This window comes from Rhinatrema bivittatum, unplaced genomic scaffold, assembly GCF_901001135.1.
Source record: "Rhinatrema bivittatum unplaced genomic scaffold, aRhiBiv1.1, whole genome shotgun sequence".
Lineage (NCBI taxonomy): Eukaryota > Metazoa > Chordata > Amphibia > Gymnophiona > Rhinatrematidae > Rhinatrema > Rhinatrema bivittatum.
Window position 1 is genome coordinate 42,382 of NW_021821467.1, and position 20,058 is coordinate 62,439.

At 49.1% G+C, this 20,058-nt stretch overlaps 1 protein-coding gene across 1 annotated transcript in view; it reads right to left on the reverse strand.

Moving 5' to 3' along the window:
* Positions 1-19,346, reverse strand: part of LOC115082677 (E3 ubiquitin-protein ligase TRIM39-like) — a 54,078-nt gene extending 34,732 nt beyond the window's left edge. Inside the window, exons 1-4 of the mRNA XM_029586872.1 lie at positions 18,891-19,346; positions 14,129-14,224; positions 13,440-13,670; positions 11,429-11,451 (exon numbers count right to left, since the gene is read on the reverse strand). Coding sequence (XP_029442732.1) covers positions 11,429-11,451; positions 13,440-13,670; positions 14,129-14,224; positions 18,891-19,304 — 764 coding nt within the window. The 5' untranslated portion in view covers positions 19,305-19,346. The remainder of the gene's footprint in view (positions 1-11,428; positions 11,452-13,439; positions 13,671-14,128; positions 14,225-18,890) is intronic.
* Positions 19,347-20,058: the final 712 nt, after the last annotated feature.

The window sequence follows — 20,058 nt, forward strand, 5'->3', positions numbered from 1 at the left end:
CAAGCATGGCAATTTCTTATGTTCTTATGTCACTATGTTAATATGAGTGAGCAAGTGAGTATGAAAGTATTCATGACAATCTCACAGGGATAAGAAATCAAAGGATCCCAGGTTTAATGCTGTGTGAACACAGACTCCCCCTCCATGGAGATCAGGGAAGGGGTGAGGAGTGCGAACATTCATCAGGCAGCACAGTCCATACAATTACTGCTTCCTGCCAGTGCCAGACCAGAGACCACCTCAACATCTCTCTCTGCACTGGGATAGGGAGGGCTGGAAAGAGATCCATTGGGTGGAGATTGGTGGGAACATAAGAATTGCCATACTGGGTCAGACCAAGGGTCCATCAAGCCCAGCATCCTGTTTCCAACAGTGGCCTATCCAAGTCACAAGTACCTGGCAAGTACCCAAATATTAAACAAATCTCAAGCTACTATTGCTTAAAAATTAAAAGAAAATTATTTCCTTATCTGCTAATTTTCGTTCCTGTAGTACCATGGATCAGTCCAGACCATGGGTTAAGTCCCCCTTCCAGCAGATGAAGGCAGAGCAAAAACTGAGAGGGCGGTCCCTCATGACTGGTGTGCCCTCTGTAAACCTTCAGTATTAAGAATATCCAAGCAACAAAGAAAACCCCCTTGGATGGATCAATACAAAAATGAATATCAACTAAATTGAACATCAAACTGTAAATCTGAATAGGCAAACTTGCAATGTGAACTCTCAGTCAGTCCCAAACAGGTCCTGAAAGGATTACACAGTCGAGCTGTAGGATTAACCCATAGAAAAAATGCAAAATCCTTAGGGTGGGCGTCTGGACTGATCCATGGTACTACAGGAACGAAAATTAGTAGGAACAAAATAATTTATTTTCCCTGTACGTACCAGGATCAGTCCAGACCATGGGTTGTACCAAAGCTTCCCTTAAATAGGGTGGGCCACTGATATCCCAGCTCGAATGACCTGAACCCCAAAGAACCCGAGGTCGTTGATTGCAGATTCAAGCGATAGTGATGCACAAAAGTGTGCAAAGACTTCCAAGTGACCACTCGGCAAAATTCCTGCGGAGAGACCGCTAGGCTTTCTGCCCAGGAAGCTGCTTGAGCTCAGAGAGAATGAGCTTTAATACCATCTGTGGGCTAAAGCCCCACACCAATGTAAGCGGTAGAGATTGCTTCCTTCATCCATTGGGTAATGGTGGTCTTTGAAGCCTAGTTCCCCTTCTTGGGACCACTCCAGAAGACAAAAAGATGATCTGATAAGCGGAAGTCATTAGTAACCTCCAGAAATCGAAGGAGGACTCGCTTAACATCTAGGCGCTTGAGCTCCTTGGAATCCTCATCCCGGAATGATGGCAGTTCCACCAACTGATTCAGATGAAAAGACGAGACAACCTTTGGAAGGAAAGATGGTACGATACCCGAAGATACTCCGGGATCCGTAGAGCGGAGATAAGGCTCTCTACATGACAAGTCCTGCAGCTCCGAGATTCTATGAGCGGAACAGATGGTAACCAAGGAAACTGTCTCAAGAGTCAGGTCCTTGAGGGTAACGCTCTACAGCGGTTCAAAGGGCGGCCCGCCAAGAATACGAAGGATCAAAATCAAAACTCCCCGAGGGGCATAAATTGCGAATCGGTGTTTCACATGCTTTACTCCCTTCAAGAACCGGACCACGTCAGGGTGTGTCGCAAGAGGAGGGCCACCCCGATGATGAACTAGAGCACCTAAGTCTGCCACCTGAACTCGGAGAATATTGTAGGCTAATCCCCTCTCCAGCCCTCGCTGTAAGAATGACAAGATCTGGGCTTCGGTCGGACGCCGTGAAGAGAGACAAGAGGACTGGCAGCAAGCCTCAAACACTTTCCAAGCTTGGACATAGGACCTGGAGGTAGAAGGCTTCCTAGCCTTAAGAAGAGTGGAGATAAATGCTGCTGGATACCCTCATTTCCTCAGCCGGCGCTGTTCCAAAAGCCAGGCCCCTAGACAGAAGCAATCTACCTTGTCGAAAAATACTGGTCCCTGCCATAGGAGATTCGACAGATGCCCCAGGTGCAGCGGGCCGTCCACTGCTAGGTTGACTAAGTCTGCGAACCACGGCTGATGAGGCCACTGTCATAATCCGCTATGCTGATGGAAGGAGCAATCAGATAGGAGAATCAATCTGATGTATTCCGTAGGCAGACTTAGCAATCCGTTGTTATAGACTGCTGGATATAGTAGTAGGTGGATCCTTGGGCCGGTAGCAGATGACCATGCCCTTGGGTGAAGATCCCGAAAGGGACCACCGGCTAGGCTTAGAGTATGGAGGCAGACACACACTAGTTCTTTTATTAAACAGGTCTTGAAACCACCAGAGGTGGCAGTAATGAGCTGAAGTGCCCGGCAGGGCTGAAGTCCCTCAGATACTGGAACAGCAATCCCTGGAATGCTGAGCTGTTGAGAAACTGTAGACAGTGAGAAGGCAGGGTATGCAGAGTTCATGAACAGAACTAGATGACAACACTCACATATTGGTCTCAGGGAGCTCAGGAGCTGGAAAGGATAGGCCCTCGAGGAGCGAGAACCTGGTTCCAGAGAAAGCTCTGAGAGAGCAGTGGTAACTCACAATGATGTAGATAATGATGGCTTCCAGGCAGAAGAGAAATCAGCAGATGTCGGGGCCGAAACCCTCCCACATCAGAAGGTATTCAAAAGTCTTGCCTCTTATACGAACATCCAGAATCTCTTTGATCTTAATTTCTAAGTCGTCTTCTGCATCAGTGACAGGTGATTCTTGAGTCTTGGAAGAATTTTGTTTGTAGATATCAGCAGCAATGGAATGAGCTGCTGTGGACATCACTGAGGATTTCAGTGGAAGTGGCGGTGTTAGGGAACGTCCAGAAACCACTTCTATTGGTGATTCTCCAGTAGATGTTGCTGGAGGACAATTGATGGCATTGCCAGTGGAAACAGGCTGGCTGGTTGCCAAGAGTATCTTCTTTGGGTCTAGAGATATTGAAGAATATTCACTAGGTATAGTATCGTCTTCGTCTCGAGATATAGAAGAACATTCACTAGGTATTGTATCGTCTTCGTCTAGAGATATTGAAGAACATTCACTGGGTATAGTATCGTCTTCTCTTCCCCCAAAGCAAAAGTCTGCACCAGCTGATGACCCTGATGGTAGGGAAAAGTCCTTCTGGAGATTTTCTTCCATGTTTTCCGACGTTGCTTTATTCTCAAAAGCTGAGAGAGGGTGCATCCTACCCTTCGGTGGCTCAGTGTTGGGCTTCAGTCTTATGGCACAGTCATAGGGCTCCAATGGGAGAAGAACATCAACTACTTCTTTGTAAAATATATCCCCGAATGGGGTGTACCGGAGCAGCAACCCCAATACTGCTGGGGTCGCAGGCGTGCCTAAAACAGGTGATATCTCCTTAAGGCATCTCCCATGAAATTCTGGGCCCCAGTTGGAGAGATCCAGAGATGCCCAGTCGAATTGGGATTGGTGTACTTGCAACCAAGGTAACCCCAGGACGATAGGGTGCACAGCCTTTTCCAGTACAAAGAAGGAGAGTGACTCCGTATGAAAAACTCCGGTGCGGAGAGTAACTGATTTGGTTTGGCAAGTCACATCTCCCGGTAAGGGCTCTCCATGAATGGAGGATAACCATAGTGGATCTTTCAACTTGATGAGGGGGATCCTCAAATATTCCACTAGTCATCTGAGAATGAAGTTGCCTCCTGCCCCCGAGTCCACCAGGGCAGGAGTCTGAACCTTGGCTGGTCTGTTGGTCAAGGAGACTGGGAGAGAGAGCGTACGAGAAGGCGCAGTGAGGCCTAAGAATAGTCCTACTGCAGGACTTTTGCCCATCCATCCTTTCGGACGAATGGAGCATGTAGAGACATCATGCCCGGCCTGACCACAGTACATGCATAGGCCGCGCTTCTTCCGGAATCTTCTCTCCTTGGAGGTCAAGCGTCCATGACCAAGTTGCATCGGTTCATCTGTATCAGCAGCAGAAGTTACTGGAACCATCCGAGGTGTATTGGTAGCACTGGCCTTTTTCAACCCTGGTAACACCTTATGCTGGAGTCCCTTTACCTTGTCCCGGAGTCGATGATTAATCCGAGTGGCCAAGGCTACTAATTCGTCCAGCGAGTCAGGTGTCTGGCAAGTGGCCAGCTTGTCCTTCAAACGGGTATCCAGGCCTCTGCAGAAGAGTGTCTTGAAACATTTGGGGTCCCAGCGGAGTTCTGCCACAAGAGCCTTAAATTCTATGGCAAATTCAGCCAATGATCTGCTGCCTTGCTTCAAGTCCACTAAAGCAGAACCGGCAACAGAGGTTCACGCAGGGTCATCAAAAACGGATTTAAACAAGTCCATAAATCCTTCCATGTCCTGCAAAATGGGGTCCTTGCGTTCCCACAAGGTGGATGCCCACGACAGAGCTCTACCATCCAAGTACGAAAGGATGTAGGTAGTCTTGGAGAGAGCCATAGGAAATAAAGATGGTTGTAAAGTAAAGTGCATGCAGAACTGGTTTAAAAAGCCCCGAGTCTTCTGGATTTCTCCAGAAAAGTTGATTGGAGCTGCCAGTGGTACAACAGTCTTCAAAGTTACCTCCTGTAACTGACCTTCATGGTTGGACGCTGTGCCTTGAACCTTGTGTGTGTGTAGCTGATGAAATGCTGCAGTAAGTTTCTCTAAGGCATCTTGCAGCTCCGAGATGCGCAGTGCCACACCTGGTATGGCCTGCAAGCCAGAGAGTTGTGCCGGATCCATGGAGTTAAGCCGGATCCATGGAGTTAGCAATCTGTCCTAATCCGCTATGCTGATGGGAGGAGCAATCAGATAGGAGTATCAATTTGATGTATTCTGTAGGCGGACTTAGCAATCTGTTGTTATAGACTGCTGGATATTTATTTATTTATTTGCTTTTATATACCGACATTCGTTGGAGTACATCACATCGGTTCACAATATAACAGTTGTAATAGTAGGACAGGGGTGTCTTACTATTTATACATTGTAACATAGTAGTAGGTGGATCTTTGGGCCGATGGCAGATGACCACGCCCCCGGGGGAAGATCCCGAGAGGGACCACTGGCTAGGCTTAGAGTATGGAGAAAGACACACACTAGTTCTTTTATTAAACAGGTCTTGAAACCACCAAAGGTGGCAATAGTGAGCTGAAGTGTCCGGCAGGGCTGAAGTCCATCAGATACTGTAACAGTGATCCCTGGATGGCTGAGCTGTTGAGAAACTGTAGACAGTGAGTAGGCAGGGGATGCAGAGTTCATGAAGAGAACTAGTTGACAACACTCACATATTGGTCTCAGGGAGCTCAGGAGCTGGAAAGGATAGGCCCTCGAGGAGCGAGTACCTGGTTCCAGGGAAAGCTCTGAGAGAGTGATGGTAACTCACAATGATGTAGATAATGATGGCTTCCAGGCAGAAGAGAAATCAGCAGATAGTCAGGAACGAGGGCCCTCGAGGAGCGAGTACCGGTTCCTGTCTGTAATCTGAAAAGCAAAGAGAGAGCGAGGCCCCCGAGGAGCGGGTACCTCTGGTAAGTCCGAGGAGGCAGAGTGGCTTAAGCAGGGTAAGCGAATAACCTTGTCCTATCCGAACCTTAGCCCTTGCTAACTCAGCTAGTAGCGATATCAAAGACCTTTAAATATCAGAAGCGGATGACGTTGTCTCAGGGGGATGCCCCTGAGGTTCGCGCCCTTGCTGGTACTTCACCGGAGCGCGCGCGCCCTAGGCGTCAGGCAACATGCCGGATCTGCAGCGGCAAGCCAGTCCGGGGATGCCAGAGGGAGACGGCAGGGAGATGCCACGGCAGCCAGCCATCCTTCAGACATGGAGGGAGTCGCCACAGAAGTAAAGAGGGCGGAGTGAAGACGTCGGGCAGCGATGGTCGCAACAGCCACTCCAGAGCCATGAGGATCATGGGCCCCTGGTGACCCTCTATTCTTCGGAGCACTCTTCCCACCAGGGACCAAGGCGGGACCATGGAACGTAGGATGTTCCTCGGCCATGGGAGGGCTAGGGCATCGACGGCTTCTTCTCCATGCTCCCTTCTGTGGCTGAAAAAGCACGGAGCCTTTGCGTGGCCATCATATCCAGATGGGGAGTCCCCCATCGCGTGACAAGTAATGCCAATGCCTCCTGGGACAGTTCCCATTCTCCGGGATCTAAGCGCTGGCGACTTAAAAAAGCCGCCTGAACATTGTCCACCCCTACAATGTGGGACACCGCCAGGTGAGACAAATGGAGTTCCGCCCACGGCATCAGCTTGTTCGTCTCCCGAGTCATATGGAGACTTCTTGTTCCCCCCTGACGATAGATGTACGCCACAGTCGGGGCATTGTCAGAGAGGATCCGCACTGCTCGGCCTTGTGCTAGGGGCAGAAAACGCTGCAGCGCAAGACAGACCGCTCTTGTCTCTAGACGATGGATTGGCCAAGTTCCTGTTCTGGTGTCCACTGACCCTGCATCGAGTGCCGACCGCACACTGGCCTCAGCCGGTAAGGCTGGCGCCTGTTGTAATGAGTACCCATTTTGGAACCTCGAGCTCTACTCCTCGAAGCAAATGATACAGGTTGAGCCACCAGGTCAGGCTGTCCTTGGGTAGGGGCGGTATTGGCAGAGGAGCCTGAAATTCCTGAGATACCAGCTTCCAAAGGGAGAGTAATGCTCTTTGTAAGGGACACATGTGGGCAAAGGCCCAAGGCACAATATCTGTCATGGAGGCCATGGAACCTAGCAACTGGAGATAATCCCAGGCTGTGGGAAGTCGGAGGTCCCGAAACGCTGAACCTGAGGAAGGAGCGATTGGGCCCGCTCCAGACGAAGAGAGGCTGTGCCTACTTTGTTGTCAAAATGAGCTCCCAGAAAGTCGAGGGACCAGGATCCGTTCCTTCCTCAGGGTCGCCACCACCACTATCATCACCTTGGTAAAGGTGCGAGGAGAGGTTGCCAGGCCGAATGGCAGGGCCTGGAACTGGAAGTGCTGCCCCAAAATCTTGACACGAAGGAGGTGCTGATGCTCCTTCAGGATGGGGATATGAAGATAAGCCTCTATCAAGTCCAAAGACACCAGGAACTCTCCCCGGTGCACCGCAACAATCCCTGAGCGCAGAGTTTCCATCCTGAAGTGTGGTAACTTGAGCGTCCTGTTGACCATCTTGAGATCCAGGATCGGCCGGAAGGAGCCTTCTTGCTTGGGGGCTACGAAGTAGACGGAATAATGGCCAAGTCCTTGTTCTGGTAGTGGCACCGGAAGAATGGCTCCCAGATCCAGGAGGCGGTCTAGCGTCTGACGTACTGCACCCTGTTTCCTTTGTCCGCACAGAGAAAAGACAAACCTGTCTCTGAGGGGGTCGAGCAAATTCTAAAGTATAACCGCGCTGTAGAATATCCAGGATGCCCTGGTCTGAGGTGATTGTGACCCATTCCTCGTAGAAGAGCGACAGGCATCCTCCTATCTGAGGACTCAAAAAGTGGGCCGGCAATGTTTCATTGTGAAGATATAGTGGCAGTCCTTGGGCGAGGGTGTCTCGGGCTGATCTTCATCCCCAAAAGGAATGAGACCAGGACTGCGATCTAGATGAGGGAGGCCTATGGAACACTGGTTGCACCTGGCGGAAGCACCGTGGTCCTCTGAAACGGTTCCGCTCGGAGCTGTACGTTCTGGATCTCCGAGGACGATCTTCCGGTAACTTAAGTAACTTATGCTCCCCGAGCGACTTAATAAGTTGCTCCATCTCCTCTCCAAATAACAACTTACCCTTGAAGGGAAGGAAGCCGAGTTGAGATTAGGAGTAGGAATCCGTGGACCAAGTCCTGAGCCAGAGGAGGCGCCAAGCTGAGACTACGGAAATCATAGATCTGGCCAGTACCCAGAGAAGAACATACAGATCGTCCGCAGCATACGCTATGAAAGCTTCTAGCCTTTCGGCCTGTTGTGCCTCCCCTGGAGGCAGGTCCTGAGTCCCGAGTAGTTGTTGGACCCACCGGAGTCATGCACGCTGCATCAGGGAGCTACAAACAGCAGCTCGAACTCCCAAGGTGGACGCCTCAAACACTCTCTTCAAATACACCTCAAGTTTGCGATCCTGCAAATCCCTGAGGGCTGCTCCTCCAGTCACAGGAATAGGTGTCCTAGCTGTGACTGCGGATAGACACATCCACCTTCAGTACCTTAAGTAGTTCCAGGAACTCCTCGGGGAGTGGATACAGTCTGTCCATCTCTCTGCCAACCCGCAGCGAGGCCTCCGGAGTCTCCCTCCCCCTGGACAGCAATTGGAGGAGCATAGGATGAAATGGAAAGTCTTCGAAGGTGGCTTGAGCCCTGGTAGGATGGGATCCCCTCTCTTCTGTGCAGAGTTGGCGGCAGGAGCCTCTTGTGGGGCCTCAATATCTAATCCGGCCAGGACATGTGTGATAAACGGAACCATCTCATCGCTCTGGAAAAGGCGTAGAACCCGAGGAACATCCCCTTTGATTTGCGCCGAGGGCGTCGGGGTCATCTAGATCAGGGTCCACTGCAGGGTCCGTCGGGGGTGGAGGGTCAGGACAGGTTGGATGGGCAACCGTCTGAATCCTAGAGGATAGTGAAGGGACCACTGGAATGGCAGGGCCAGAAATACTGGTGCTGTACTGGGCCGTGATGGAACCGATTCCCAAGGCTACCCTGCCACGTCCGGGAGTCCCCCAGACTGTTGCGACTATTGCTGCCTGACGTCTCCACTCCGCCCTCCTTACCTCTCTGGCGACTCCTCCTGCTGTTGCGGTGTCTGCCTGCCGTCCTCTCCAGTGTCCACGGATCGGCTTGAGTGCTGCCTCCCGCCATGCTGTCCAGTTGCCTTGGGGGGCGCGGCCCTGCTTCAAGTACCTTCAGTGGTGCGAACCTCAGGGGCGTCCCCCTGTGATGACATCATGCATCCAGGATACAAAAAGCTTATGAGTTAGCAAGGGAATCGATTATGGATGGGATTCGCTCTCCGTATCTAGCTACTCTGCCTCCGATCCCGGACTTCTCTATTTGGGGTACCCGCTCCTCGGGGTCCTCTCTCTCTTTCTTCTCTTTCAGGTCGCTGTCTGGAACCGGTACTCGCTCCTCGAGGGCTCATGTTCCTGGACTCACTACCTGGACTTCACTTCTGCCTGGAAGACACCGCTGCCTATACCATCTGTGAGTTACCACCTTCACCTCTCAGAGCTGTTCCCTGGAACCAGGTACTCGCTCCTCGAGGGCCTGCCTTTACTCCAGCTCCTGTGCTTCATACCGAGAGACCGCTGCGTGAGTACATTACCAACGAGGCTCTACTCCTGAACCCTGCATCCACTGCTGCTACTCACGTAATCAGTTTCTATCCATTACAGCACAGCCATTGTGGGATCGTGTTCCAGAGCCTGAGGGACTACTAGCCCAGCCGGGCTACATTCCAGCTCACTACTGCCACCTCTGGTGGTTCACCATACTGTCTAATAAAAGAACTAACTGTGTGTGTGTCCTAAGGCTGAGCCTGACCTGTGGCCCCTCACGGGACTTCCCCCCATGGGCATGGTCATCTGCCACATGTCCAGGGGTCCACCCAAAACCCTTAAAAATAACAACACAGACTGACCACTGGAGGGGGAGCCAAAACCGCCTCCTGGTGCTGGCTGAGCCTTGCCAAATAAGCCTCAAGCATCAGCAGAATAAATTCTGTGGAAAAAGGCTCCAGGGGAGGGATGGCTGGAGGAGGGGGGGGGGGGGGGGGTGAGGGTCTTCTGAGGGCGGCTCTGCATTGGGGAGGTGCGACGGAAAGAGAAGCGGAGGAGAATGAACTCTGTCAGTGTCTGAATCCCCGGGAGGCAGCGCTGGAGCAGCAAGTAGTGGATCCAAGATGGCCGCCGTTCCCGCGTTGGACGGGAACGGGGCTGACCTCCTCAGAGCCTGGCGCGTATTTACGCATGAAACAAACTGCCCTCTAGGGCTCGAGGTGCCCTCCCCGCCGGGGAGGCACCAAGCACACAGGCCTTCCCGGGAGAGCTGTGATCCGGGCTCCCCGCAGGCGCTGCTTCGCGTCAGCCGCGGCATGGAGGCAAGTAAAGAAGGGCTTGGAACCCAGACCTCCAAAAACCTTCGATAGCAGGACCGAAATCAAAGTCCTGCGCTGCCTGACGAACTTCAACGACCCGTTCCGTTTTTTGGGGTTTTTTCCATGCCAGAGGGATGTCGCATCTCTGAAGCTTAGGGGCTGCCCTGAGGAAACGACATCTCCGGGCAGCGGGGGTCGCTATCGAGGGGGAGAGGTTGGACCCCCAACTTAACCCCTAAAGGCAGCCAATGACAGCCCTGTAAAAGGAAAGTTACCAAACTTACCCCCAAAATGATACAGCAATAAATACAAAAGATGGCAGGTCTGCCACTGAATGAAAGCTCTGCCTGCAGGCCTGCAGCAGGACAGCCCATAGGAAGCAGAGCAAAGCTACAAGGAAAAGCCTCTGCCTTTCTTTCTTTTTTAAATAAGATCCATCCAAGTAAAAAGTGTTAACAAGAAAACAGGAGAAATAAATCAACAAAGACTATTCTCACAGAAAGAAAATGGGAGAACTGAAGGTGCAACCCGAATCTGCTGGAGTCAGAGAAATACTGAAGGTTTACAGAGGGCGCACACCAGTCATGAGGGACCGCCCTCTCAGTTTATCCTCTGACTCCATCTGCTGGAAGGGGGACATAACCCACAGTCTGGACTGATCCTGGTACGTACAGGGAAAAGCAGTTCATGGATTTTTCCTCTAGGATCTTATCCAAACCTTGTTTAAACCCAGGTACATTAATTCTTCTAACCATGTCCTCTGGCAATGAATTCCAGAGCTTAACTATGCTCTGAGTGAAAAAGAATATTCTTCAATTTGTTTTAAATGAGCTGCTTGCTAACTTCATGGAGTGCCCCTGGTCCTTCTATTATCTGAGAGAGTAAATAACTGATTCTCATTAACTTGTTCAAGTCCTTTCATGATTTTGTAGATTTCTATCATATCCCCCCTCAGTCCTCTCTTCTCCAAACTGAAAAGAGATTGAAGGACGGGGAAAGAGGAGGTTGGGAGTCACAAGATGAAGTCTGGAGGGGGAGAGGGGTTGGGTTGGAGGGAGAGAATAGAGGGAGGGCCAAATTGGGGAAGGAAGAACAGATTTGTGATTCTCCTTACTATCCCCTCGCCTCCATTCATCAATGCTTTTTATCATCCTTAATCCCCTCAGTCATTCCTATCTCCCTCTCCCCAATTCCTAATCCCACTTCTCCCTCCAGATCAGCAATCAATAAGATCCCTTGTTACCCCTCTCCCCCTACACGTCTCACCCCTCCCCTCCCCAGCCTCCCCACACACCATTAACAAAAATAAAAATATCCAGCCAATTAGCAAAGATGAGAAAGTAGCTTGTACCTGCTTAGGGTGTCCTTCACATCCTAGAAGAGAAACAAGACAGAGATTATTTCTAGCTTCACCCTACAGATCATGAGCAGCTGTTATACACTTTAGGATATTCCACACTCAGCTCTCTGCAATCACATAACTGCCTGTTTATACAGCAAAGAATCTCCATGCAATGAAAGAGGATCCTCCTTCCTCCTTCTCACAGGCAGGGAGCAGTTTGATGAGGAGCAGGCATTGGGAGCTCCTAATGAGAGCTTCCCTGGAAGATGTAAGGAGAGAGGCTGGGACTGAGGGGTTTTCTTATGAGAGCTCCCCTGGAAGATGTAAGGAGAGAGGCCGGGACTGAGGGGTTTTCTTATGAGAGCTCCCCTGGAAGATGTAAGGAGAGAGGCCGGGACTGAGGGGTTTTCTTATGAGAGCTCCCCTGGAAGATGTAAGGAGAGAGGCCGGGACTGAGGGGTTTTCTTATGAGAGCTCCCCTGGAAGATGTAAGGAGAGAGGCCGGGACTGAGGGGTTTTCTTATGAGGGCTCCCCTGGAAGATGTAAGGAGAGAGGCCGGGACTGAGGGGTTTTCTTATGAGAGCTCCCCTGGAAGATGTAAGGAGAAAGGCCAGGACTGAGGGGTTTTCTTATGAGAGCTCCCCTGGAAGATGTAAGGAGAGAGGCCGGGACTGAGGGGTTTTCTTATGAGAGCTCCCCTGGAAGATGTAAGGAGAGAGGCTGGGACTGAGGGGTTTTCTTATGAGAGCTCCCCTGGAAGATGTAAGAGGAGAGGCTAGGACTGAGGGGTTTTCTTATGAGAGCTCCCCTGGAAGATGTAAGGAGAGAGGCTGGGACTGAGGGGTTTTCTTATGAGAGCTCCCCTGGAAGATGTAAGGAGAGAGGCTGGGACTGAGGGGTTTTCAAATGAGAGCTCCCCTGGAAGATGTAAGGAGAGAGGCTGGGACTGAGGGGTTTTCTTATGAGAGCTCCCCTGGAAGATATAAGGAGAGAGGCCGGGACTGAGGGGGTTTTCTTATGAGAGCTCCCCTGGAAGATGTAAGGAGAGAGGTTTGGGACTGTGGGGTTTTCTTATGAGAGCTCCCCTAGAAGATGTAAGGAGAGAGCAAAGAAAGGGATTCAGGAGAGGGAGAGGAGAAGCCTGGGGACCAGGAATGAAGGCTGTTTTTCTTGTGTGCAGTAGGGGTGGGGTGGGATGGAGAAGGAGGGAGAAGGAAGAGGAGGGGTGGGAGCAGGGATGAGGAGGAGGAGGGGTGGGAGCAGGGAGGAGAAGGATGAGGGTGGGAGCAGGGAGGAGGAGGAGGAGGGTTGGGAGCAATGATGAGGAGGAGGAGGAGGGGTGGGATGAGGAGGAGGAGGAGGGGTGGGAGTAGGGATGAGGAGGAGAAGGGGGTAACAAGGAAGGTGGAAGGGAGCAAAGGTGGAGCTGCTTGTCCCATCCATTCCCGAGTATCACTAAAGATCTGGGACCCTACAGAGCAGAGTCGGGAGTTACTGGAAGATGCTCCTTCTGTCTCTGATTTGTTATAATAAACCATCTCTCGCAGGACTTACGACCCAGCTTTCTAAGAGCTGGGACAGGTTGGGGCTTTCAAGACTTGGCTTATTCTTCCAGGGCAGGAAGATTTACACTTTATACCATTGTCTGTAAAATATCAGCAGCCGACCACTGATTGCTCCGGTTATATTCAGATTTAATGTTTCTTGAATCAAAAGGAGCATTTTTAAGTGGCTGAAAATTCTCCTGAGTGAATCCAGCCAAGACCCAGATCTAATTCCTGATCTTACGCAATTATAATATCAAGTAATCCTGAAAATCTCCATGTCTGCACCTATGCACATAATTATTCCCTCCTCAGATTCCCACTGATTTATCTGATGTGTTTAGCCTGTCTTATGTATCACTGCAGCTGATATTTACAGGGAAATGATTATATTAGGGTTTTTATATTGTAAGTGAATTCCAGCAGCCCTCATGGCAGATCTGTAACTTCCTTAGAAATCTCTCTGAGCTGTCACCTTCAGTAACTCTGCCGCTGGCTGCTGACTCTTCTCCTCTAGCTCGGAGATCAGGTGATTGATGGAGGAGATTTGCTCTTCTAGCCGGGTCACATTTTCCCCGATTCTCTGCAGAATCTTCTTCTCTTCCTCCTCCAGGCTGGAGAGAAGGATTCGCTTCCTCTCAGTCAGAATCCGCTGTATCTCCTCAAAGTCAGACTCAACCCTCCGTCTCTTGATCTCTGTCTGGCTCTGCATGGAACAAAGAGATGGAAATCTCAGTAACACGGCCCTGGTTTAGGTGCACAGAGGTCTGGATGCAGGTCCTGCAATGAACAAGGAATCTCTGCTGTTCCCAGAGCCCTCCTGAGCTTTGTGTCACCCGAGGATCCACCACCAGAAACTGCGTCACAGCTCTCAGGAGTCAATCAAAAGCTACAAATATCAAATGCTTACATCAGAGGAAAGTTATCTCTCACTTCACACGTGATTAAGGGGTAAATGTACATCCTGGAGTGCAACTGGTTAAAAAGCATCAGTCCCGACCTATCCCTGGCCTCTGAGGGAGAGAGCAGAAATGATCCCCAATCTGCCTGTCCTCAGCTAATAAGCACCAGAAATACTCCCAGGCCCTCTGTAACAAGGCAGGATGGATCCTAGGATCCTCTGATTGATCTGGTTCAGGGCACTGATGAGACACAGACACCCACCCTCAGCTCCTCAGCTTTCCTCTCCTCACTGGATTTAAGCTTCAGAAGATCTTCCAGCTCCTTTCTCAGAGGCTCCAAGTGCATTTGGATTTTTTTCTGTGAAAAATAAACATCTTTCATTTAAGTTTCAATATTATTTTTAAGAACAGAATTTCCACATACAGAGTACATGTGAGTCAATAACACAGTTTAGATAATCTTTAAAAAGATTGACACATGCCTTGTATCCCTGCCCAGCCTCTGCTAGGAGAGTCACAAACAGGCTGATACAGTACAGTGCACTCCGACGGAGAGCACTGTTAACCTGTCATTGGACGCGCGTTTTCCCTTACCCCTTAATTCAGTAAGGGGCGGAAAACACGCGCTCAACATGCAAATACATGTTGATGGCCCTATTAGATATGCCCACGCGATTCAGTAAGTAAAATGTGAGGGAAAGGTTTACGATTTCAGTTATCGTCTTAGTTATTGATGGTTCGAGATTTTTTATCGTTGTAATGGGTATGGCGTCAATAGGGTGTTTGACTGGGATCATTTTTTTAATGATCATTTGGACTTCCAAAGATGATGCTGCCTCAAAGTTGGGCCAGCTTTTTGTTTGAATGTTCGGTATTTTCTGGTCTTGTGAGTCATTTTTTAGGTTGTTCTTTATGAGGATTTTGATTTTTTCATTAAAGAAGTCTGCGAAGTCATTACTAGTGATCTTTGTTGTTGATTGTGGCTGATCATCGTAAGATGATTTGGTTAGGCTTTTTACTATGTTGAAGAGCATCTTAGGGTTTTGTTGGTATTTGTTTATTTTGTTAGTGTAGAAGTCTTTTTTTTGTTTTATGGATGAGTTTTTTGTATTCTGCTAGTTGTGCTCTGTATGCGTTTAGTAGTGTGGTTGTTTTGTTGTTTCTCCATGATTTCTCTTTTTTTCTGAGTTTCCGTTTGGCTGCTCTGATGTTTTCATTGTACCAAAGGTTCAGATTTTTTGGTTCTTTTATATTTATTTATTTATTTATTTATGTATTTATTTTATATACCGACGTTCGATCGAGATATCACATCGGTTTCCAGATAACTAAAAGAATAGGGTAGAAACAGCCCTATTTTACATTATAACATTGTAATAAATATAATAAATTATAACATTGTAATAAATATAACGAATTATAACAGAAATAACAGGATTACATGGAACATTTGATTATAGTATATAACATATGTACATAAAATGACTTGTTGATGAGGATAATTTATGGTTAAGGACAGCAGGGAGGGTTGAAAGGGGGGAGGAGGGGGGGATAGGTGGGAGGAAGGTAGTGCAAGGGAGGGAAGATGGTTACGCGAGATGCTTGTGTAGGGGGCGTGGTGTGTTGCATTTGGGCAGGTTACGTGTCAGGTGGGAAAGCTTTTAAGAACAGCCATGTTTTGAGGTGTTTTTTGAAGACTTGCAGTGAAGGTTCATTTCTGAGACAGGTGGGGAGGGAGTTCCATAAGGTGGGGCCCGCTATTGCTTTGGCTCGTTTGCGGGTGACGTTGAGGTGTGCAGATTTGAGATTGGGGACGGCTAGGAGGCCAGTGTTGGTGGATCTGAGAGTTCTTTGTGTGGGGTATGGATGTATTGCGTTGTTTAGCCAGTTCATATTGTTGTTGTTTATTTTTTTGCGCATGAGGGTGAGGGTTTTATATTGGATTCTTTGTGTAATGGGTAGCCAGTGGAGTTCTTTGAGAGTGGGTGTGATGTGGGAGGATTTTTTGTTGTTAGAGATGATTCTGGCGGCAGCGTTCTGTAGAACTTGGAGGGGTTTGATATGGATTTCTGGTAGGCCGAGGAGGAGGGAGTTGCAGTAGTCAAGTTTTGAGAAGATAATTGATTGAAGGACTGTTCGGAAATCGTGCTCTTGGAGAAGGGGTTTGAGTTTTTTTAGTGTCTGAAGTTTGAAGAATCCATCCTTGATTGTATTGGAGATGTGTCGTTTAAAGTTGAGTTGGCTGTCGATTGTTACGCCTAGGTTTCTTGTGGACGGCGTGGGTGATATTTGTGGCATTCCCGGGTTGGTTGAGCTTCCTGGGTGGTCAGAGGGGGTGCACTTGAGTGGATAAGAGGGACGGTCATCGTGGATGTGAATGATTTCTGTTTTGGCTTGGTTGAGGCATAGTGATAATTGAGATAGCAAGTGGGATAAATTTGAGCTGAGTTTGTTCCATTTTTCCATGGTGAGTTGAATGGACTTGTTTATGGGGAGTAATATTTGTATGTCGTCTGCATAGATGAAGTAGGTGAGGTTTGCCTCTGAAAGGTATTTGCATACTGGGATGAGGTAAATGTTAAAGAGGGTTGAGGATAGGGAAGAACCTTGTGGGACTCCATGAGTGAGGGGCACTTGAGAGGATTCAGATGAGTTCGTCTTGACGATGTAAGATCTGTTTGAGAGGTAGGAGTTGAACCATTTGATTGTGGTGTCTTGGAGACCAATTTCTTTAAGTCTGGTGAGGAGAGTTCTGTGATTGATGGTGTCAAAGGCGGCAGATATATCAAGAAGTATCAGGAGGAACGATTTGCCTTTGTCGCGGCCTCTGAGGATGGTATCAGTGAGAGAGAGGAGGAGGGTTTCAGTGCTGAAGAATTTTCTGAAACCATTGCTGTGCAGGCTGTAGAACATTGTAGGTTTCAAGGTGTTCTGTGAGTTGATTGTTGACTGTTTTTTTCGATGATTTTTGCTAGGAATGGGAGGTTAGAGACTGGTCTGTAATTTGCTGGGTCGGATTTGTCGAGTTGAGGTTTTTTGATGATTGGTTTGATGATGGCGTTTTTGAGTTTTTCTGGGAAGATTCCTTGTTCTAGGGATAAGTTAATGATGTAGGTTATTGGTTTGACAATAATCTCTCTGATGAGTTTTAGGGTTTTGATGGGGATGGGGTCTAATGGGTGGGATGCAGGGTTGGTTTTTCTGATGATAGGTTCAATTTCTGTGGAAGCAACGGGTGTGAATTGTGACCATGTGTGGATGGGAGGGGGGATGTCAATTGGGTCGTTGTGGGTTTGGGGAATCTTGGCAATGATGTTGTTTACTTTGTCCTTGAAGAATTGTGCTAGTTTTTCACTGGAGATGTTGCTGGAGTTTGGCGTATTGTCATTTTGGATGGGGTTGGTTAGGTCTTTGACATAGGCAAAGAGGGTCCTCGGGTTATATTGGTAATCATGAATTCTTGATGTGTAGAAATTGCACTTTGCTGTGTTGAGGTCTGTTGTGTAGTTATGTAGGAGTGTTCTGTATTTGTCTTTCAGGTTTGAGGTGGGGGTTCGTCTCCATTGTTTTTCAGTTTGTCTCAGTGTTCGCTTTGAGGTTTCAGTTCTGGGGGGTACCATGGTGCTCTTTGCTTTGTAGATTGTTTGATTTCCTTTCTTATCGTGGGACATAATGTATTGGCTATGTCTGTGTTGATAGTTATCCAGGAGTTTGTGGCTGAGTTGGCAACTGAGTTTATAGTTTTCTTTATCATGGGATTTATCTTATCTGCTACAGTTCTAGTTATGGTAATCCAGGATGATGTTGCGTTTTCGTGTTTGACAGGTCTATGGTTTTAGTTCAGTTTGTAGATTTGCTTGAAGAGTTTCAATGCAAAAAGGGGGACGGTATGAGAAGGATTTAGTTGTGCTTTTTCTTGTTGTGAGTTTACAATTTGAATATAAGTTTGCGTGGATGATAGAGTGGTCTGACCATGGTATTTCTGTTATCTTAGTTTTGTGGTTTGACCAAATGCTAGTGTTGATGAAGACTAGGTCTAGTGTGTGACCTGCTTTGTGCGTTGGGCCATTGATAATTTGACTGAGTCCCAGTGATGATATTGCGTCAATGATTGAGGTGCAGGCAGGAGAGTGTAGGGGGCAGTGTCCATGTGTAAGTTGAAGTCACCAAGAATAATTATGGGTTTGTTGATTGATATTTTGGTCAGGAAAAATTCAATAAGTGGGGATCACAATGTGAGATCTGTGACCCCAGGACTCACTGTGATAATAAAGATACTGACACACACCTTGTATTCCTGCACAGCCTCCTGTATGGGGATCACGGTTTGAGATCTGTGACCCCGGGACACACTGTGATAATAAAGATACTGACACACACCTTGTATTCCTGCACATCCTCCTGTATGGGGATCACGGTGTGAGATCTGTGACCCCGGGACACACTGTGATAATAAAGATACTGACACACACCTTGTATTCCTGCACAGCCTCCTCTATGGGGATCACAGTGTGAGATCTGTGACCCCGGGACACACTGTGATAATAAAGATACTGTCACACACCTTGTATTCCTGCACAGCCTCCTGTATGGGGATCAGGGTGTGAGATCTGTGACCCCGGGACACACTGTGATAATAAAGATACTGACACACACCTTGTATTCCTGCACAGCCTCCTGTATGGGGATCACAGTATAAGATCTGTGACCCCGGGACACACTGTGATAATAAAGATACTGACACTCACCTTGTATTCCTGCACTGCCTCCTGTATGGGGATCACAGTGTGAGATCTGTGACCCCGGGACACACTGTGATAATAAAGATACTGACACACACCTTGTATTCCTGCACTGCCTCCTGTACGGGGATCACGGTTTGAGATCTGTGACCCCGGGACACACTGTGATAATAAAGATACTGACACACACCTTGTATTCCTGCACAGCCTCCTGTATGGGGATCACGGTGTGAGATCTGTGACCCCGGGACACACTGTGATAATAAAGATAATGACACACACCTTGTATTCCTGCGCAGCCTCCTGTATGGGGATCACGGTGTGAGATTTGTGGTCTCGGGATCTGTCACATACAAGACAGATTGGTCTCTGATCCTCTTCACAGAACAGCTTCAGCTTCTCCTCGTGCTCCTCACACAGATTCTCTTCTTTCTGTCTCACTGAGCTCTCAGAAAGCTTTTTCACCATTTCTGTCATATTTGCCAGCTGCCAGTTAGGCCTGAGGTTCCTCTGCTGGGAGGTTTGCCTGCACTGGGGACAGGGGAAGTTTGTGTCTCTCCCCTCCCAGGGCTGAGTGATACAGGAGCGGCAGAAGTTGTGTCCGCAGTCTAAGGTCACCGGTTCTGTAAAATAATCCAAACAGATGGGACAGGAAGCTTCATCTTGCAGACTCTCAGTGGGGTTTGCAGCAGCCATGGCTCTTGCAGGATAGAAAAGTAAGCTTTCAGTTTCAGTTTCCTGTGCTGACCCGTGATTTCTTTATCAGTAGGGAGTGTCTCTCTGGGACTGGAGGTTTATCAGCTTTCTGCTTTTCTGTACTTGTTTTTGTTAGGAATTGTTGACCCTTGGCCCGAAGTGGGGTTGACGCTACCTCAGGGTTTGGGCCACGCAGGTCCCCGCCGTCGGGAGGCGAGGCCGGGAACAGAGGCAGACAGGGACTTCGCCAGTACCGGCCCTCGTTTCCCGCAGGTTGAGCCCTTGGGTGCCGGGGCCGGTGGTCTTAGGTGCTCCTCTGTGTGGCTGGTCCGGGACAGAGTAGGCAGCTGGAAGCAGAGAGGGTCAGAGAGTTAAGGTTCAGTCCAAGACATAGATACTCTCGGAGGGAGAGGGAGAGAAAGCCTCAAGGGGTGAAATGCTACCGCAGTTCTGAAGACAGTAAAGCAGGACCACGTGGGACAGGCCCTGAGGAGAGGAAGTGCAGGAGCAGAGGCTTGAATAAGGCTAGAGTGGGGGAAGCGCAGAGACAGGGTCCCAGATGTAGAAGCGCTGAGCCAGGCCCCGAGGAGTGGGAAGCGCAGAGACAGGGTCCCAGATGTAGAAGCGCTGAGCCAGGCCCCGAGGAGTGGGAAGCGCAGAGACAGGGTCCCAGATGTAGAAGCGCTGAGCCAGGCCCCGAGGAGTGGGAAGCGCAGAGACAGGGTCCCAGATGTAGAAGCGCTGAGCCAGGCCC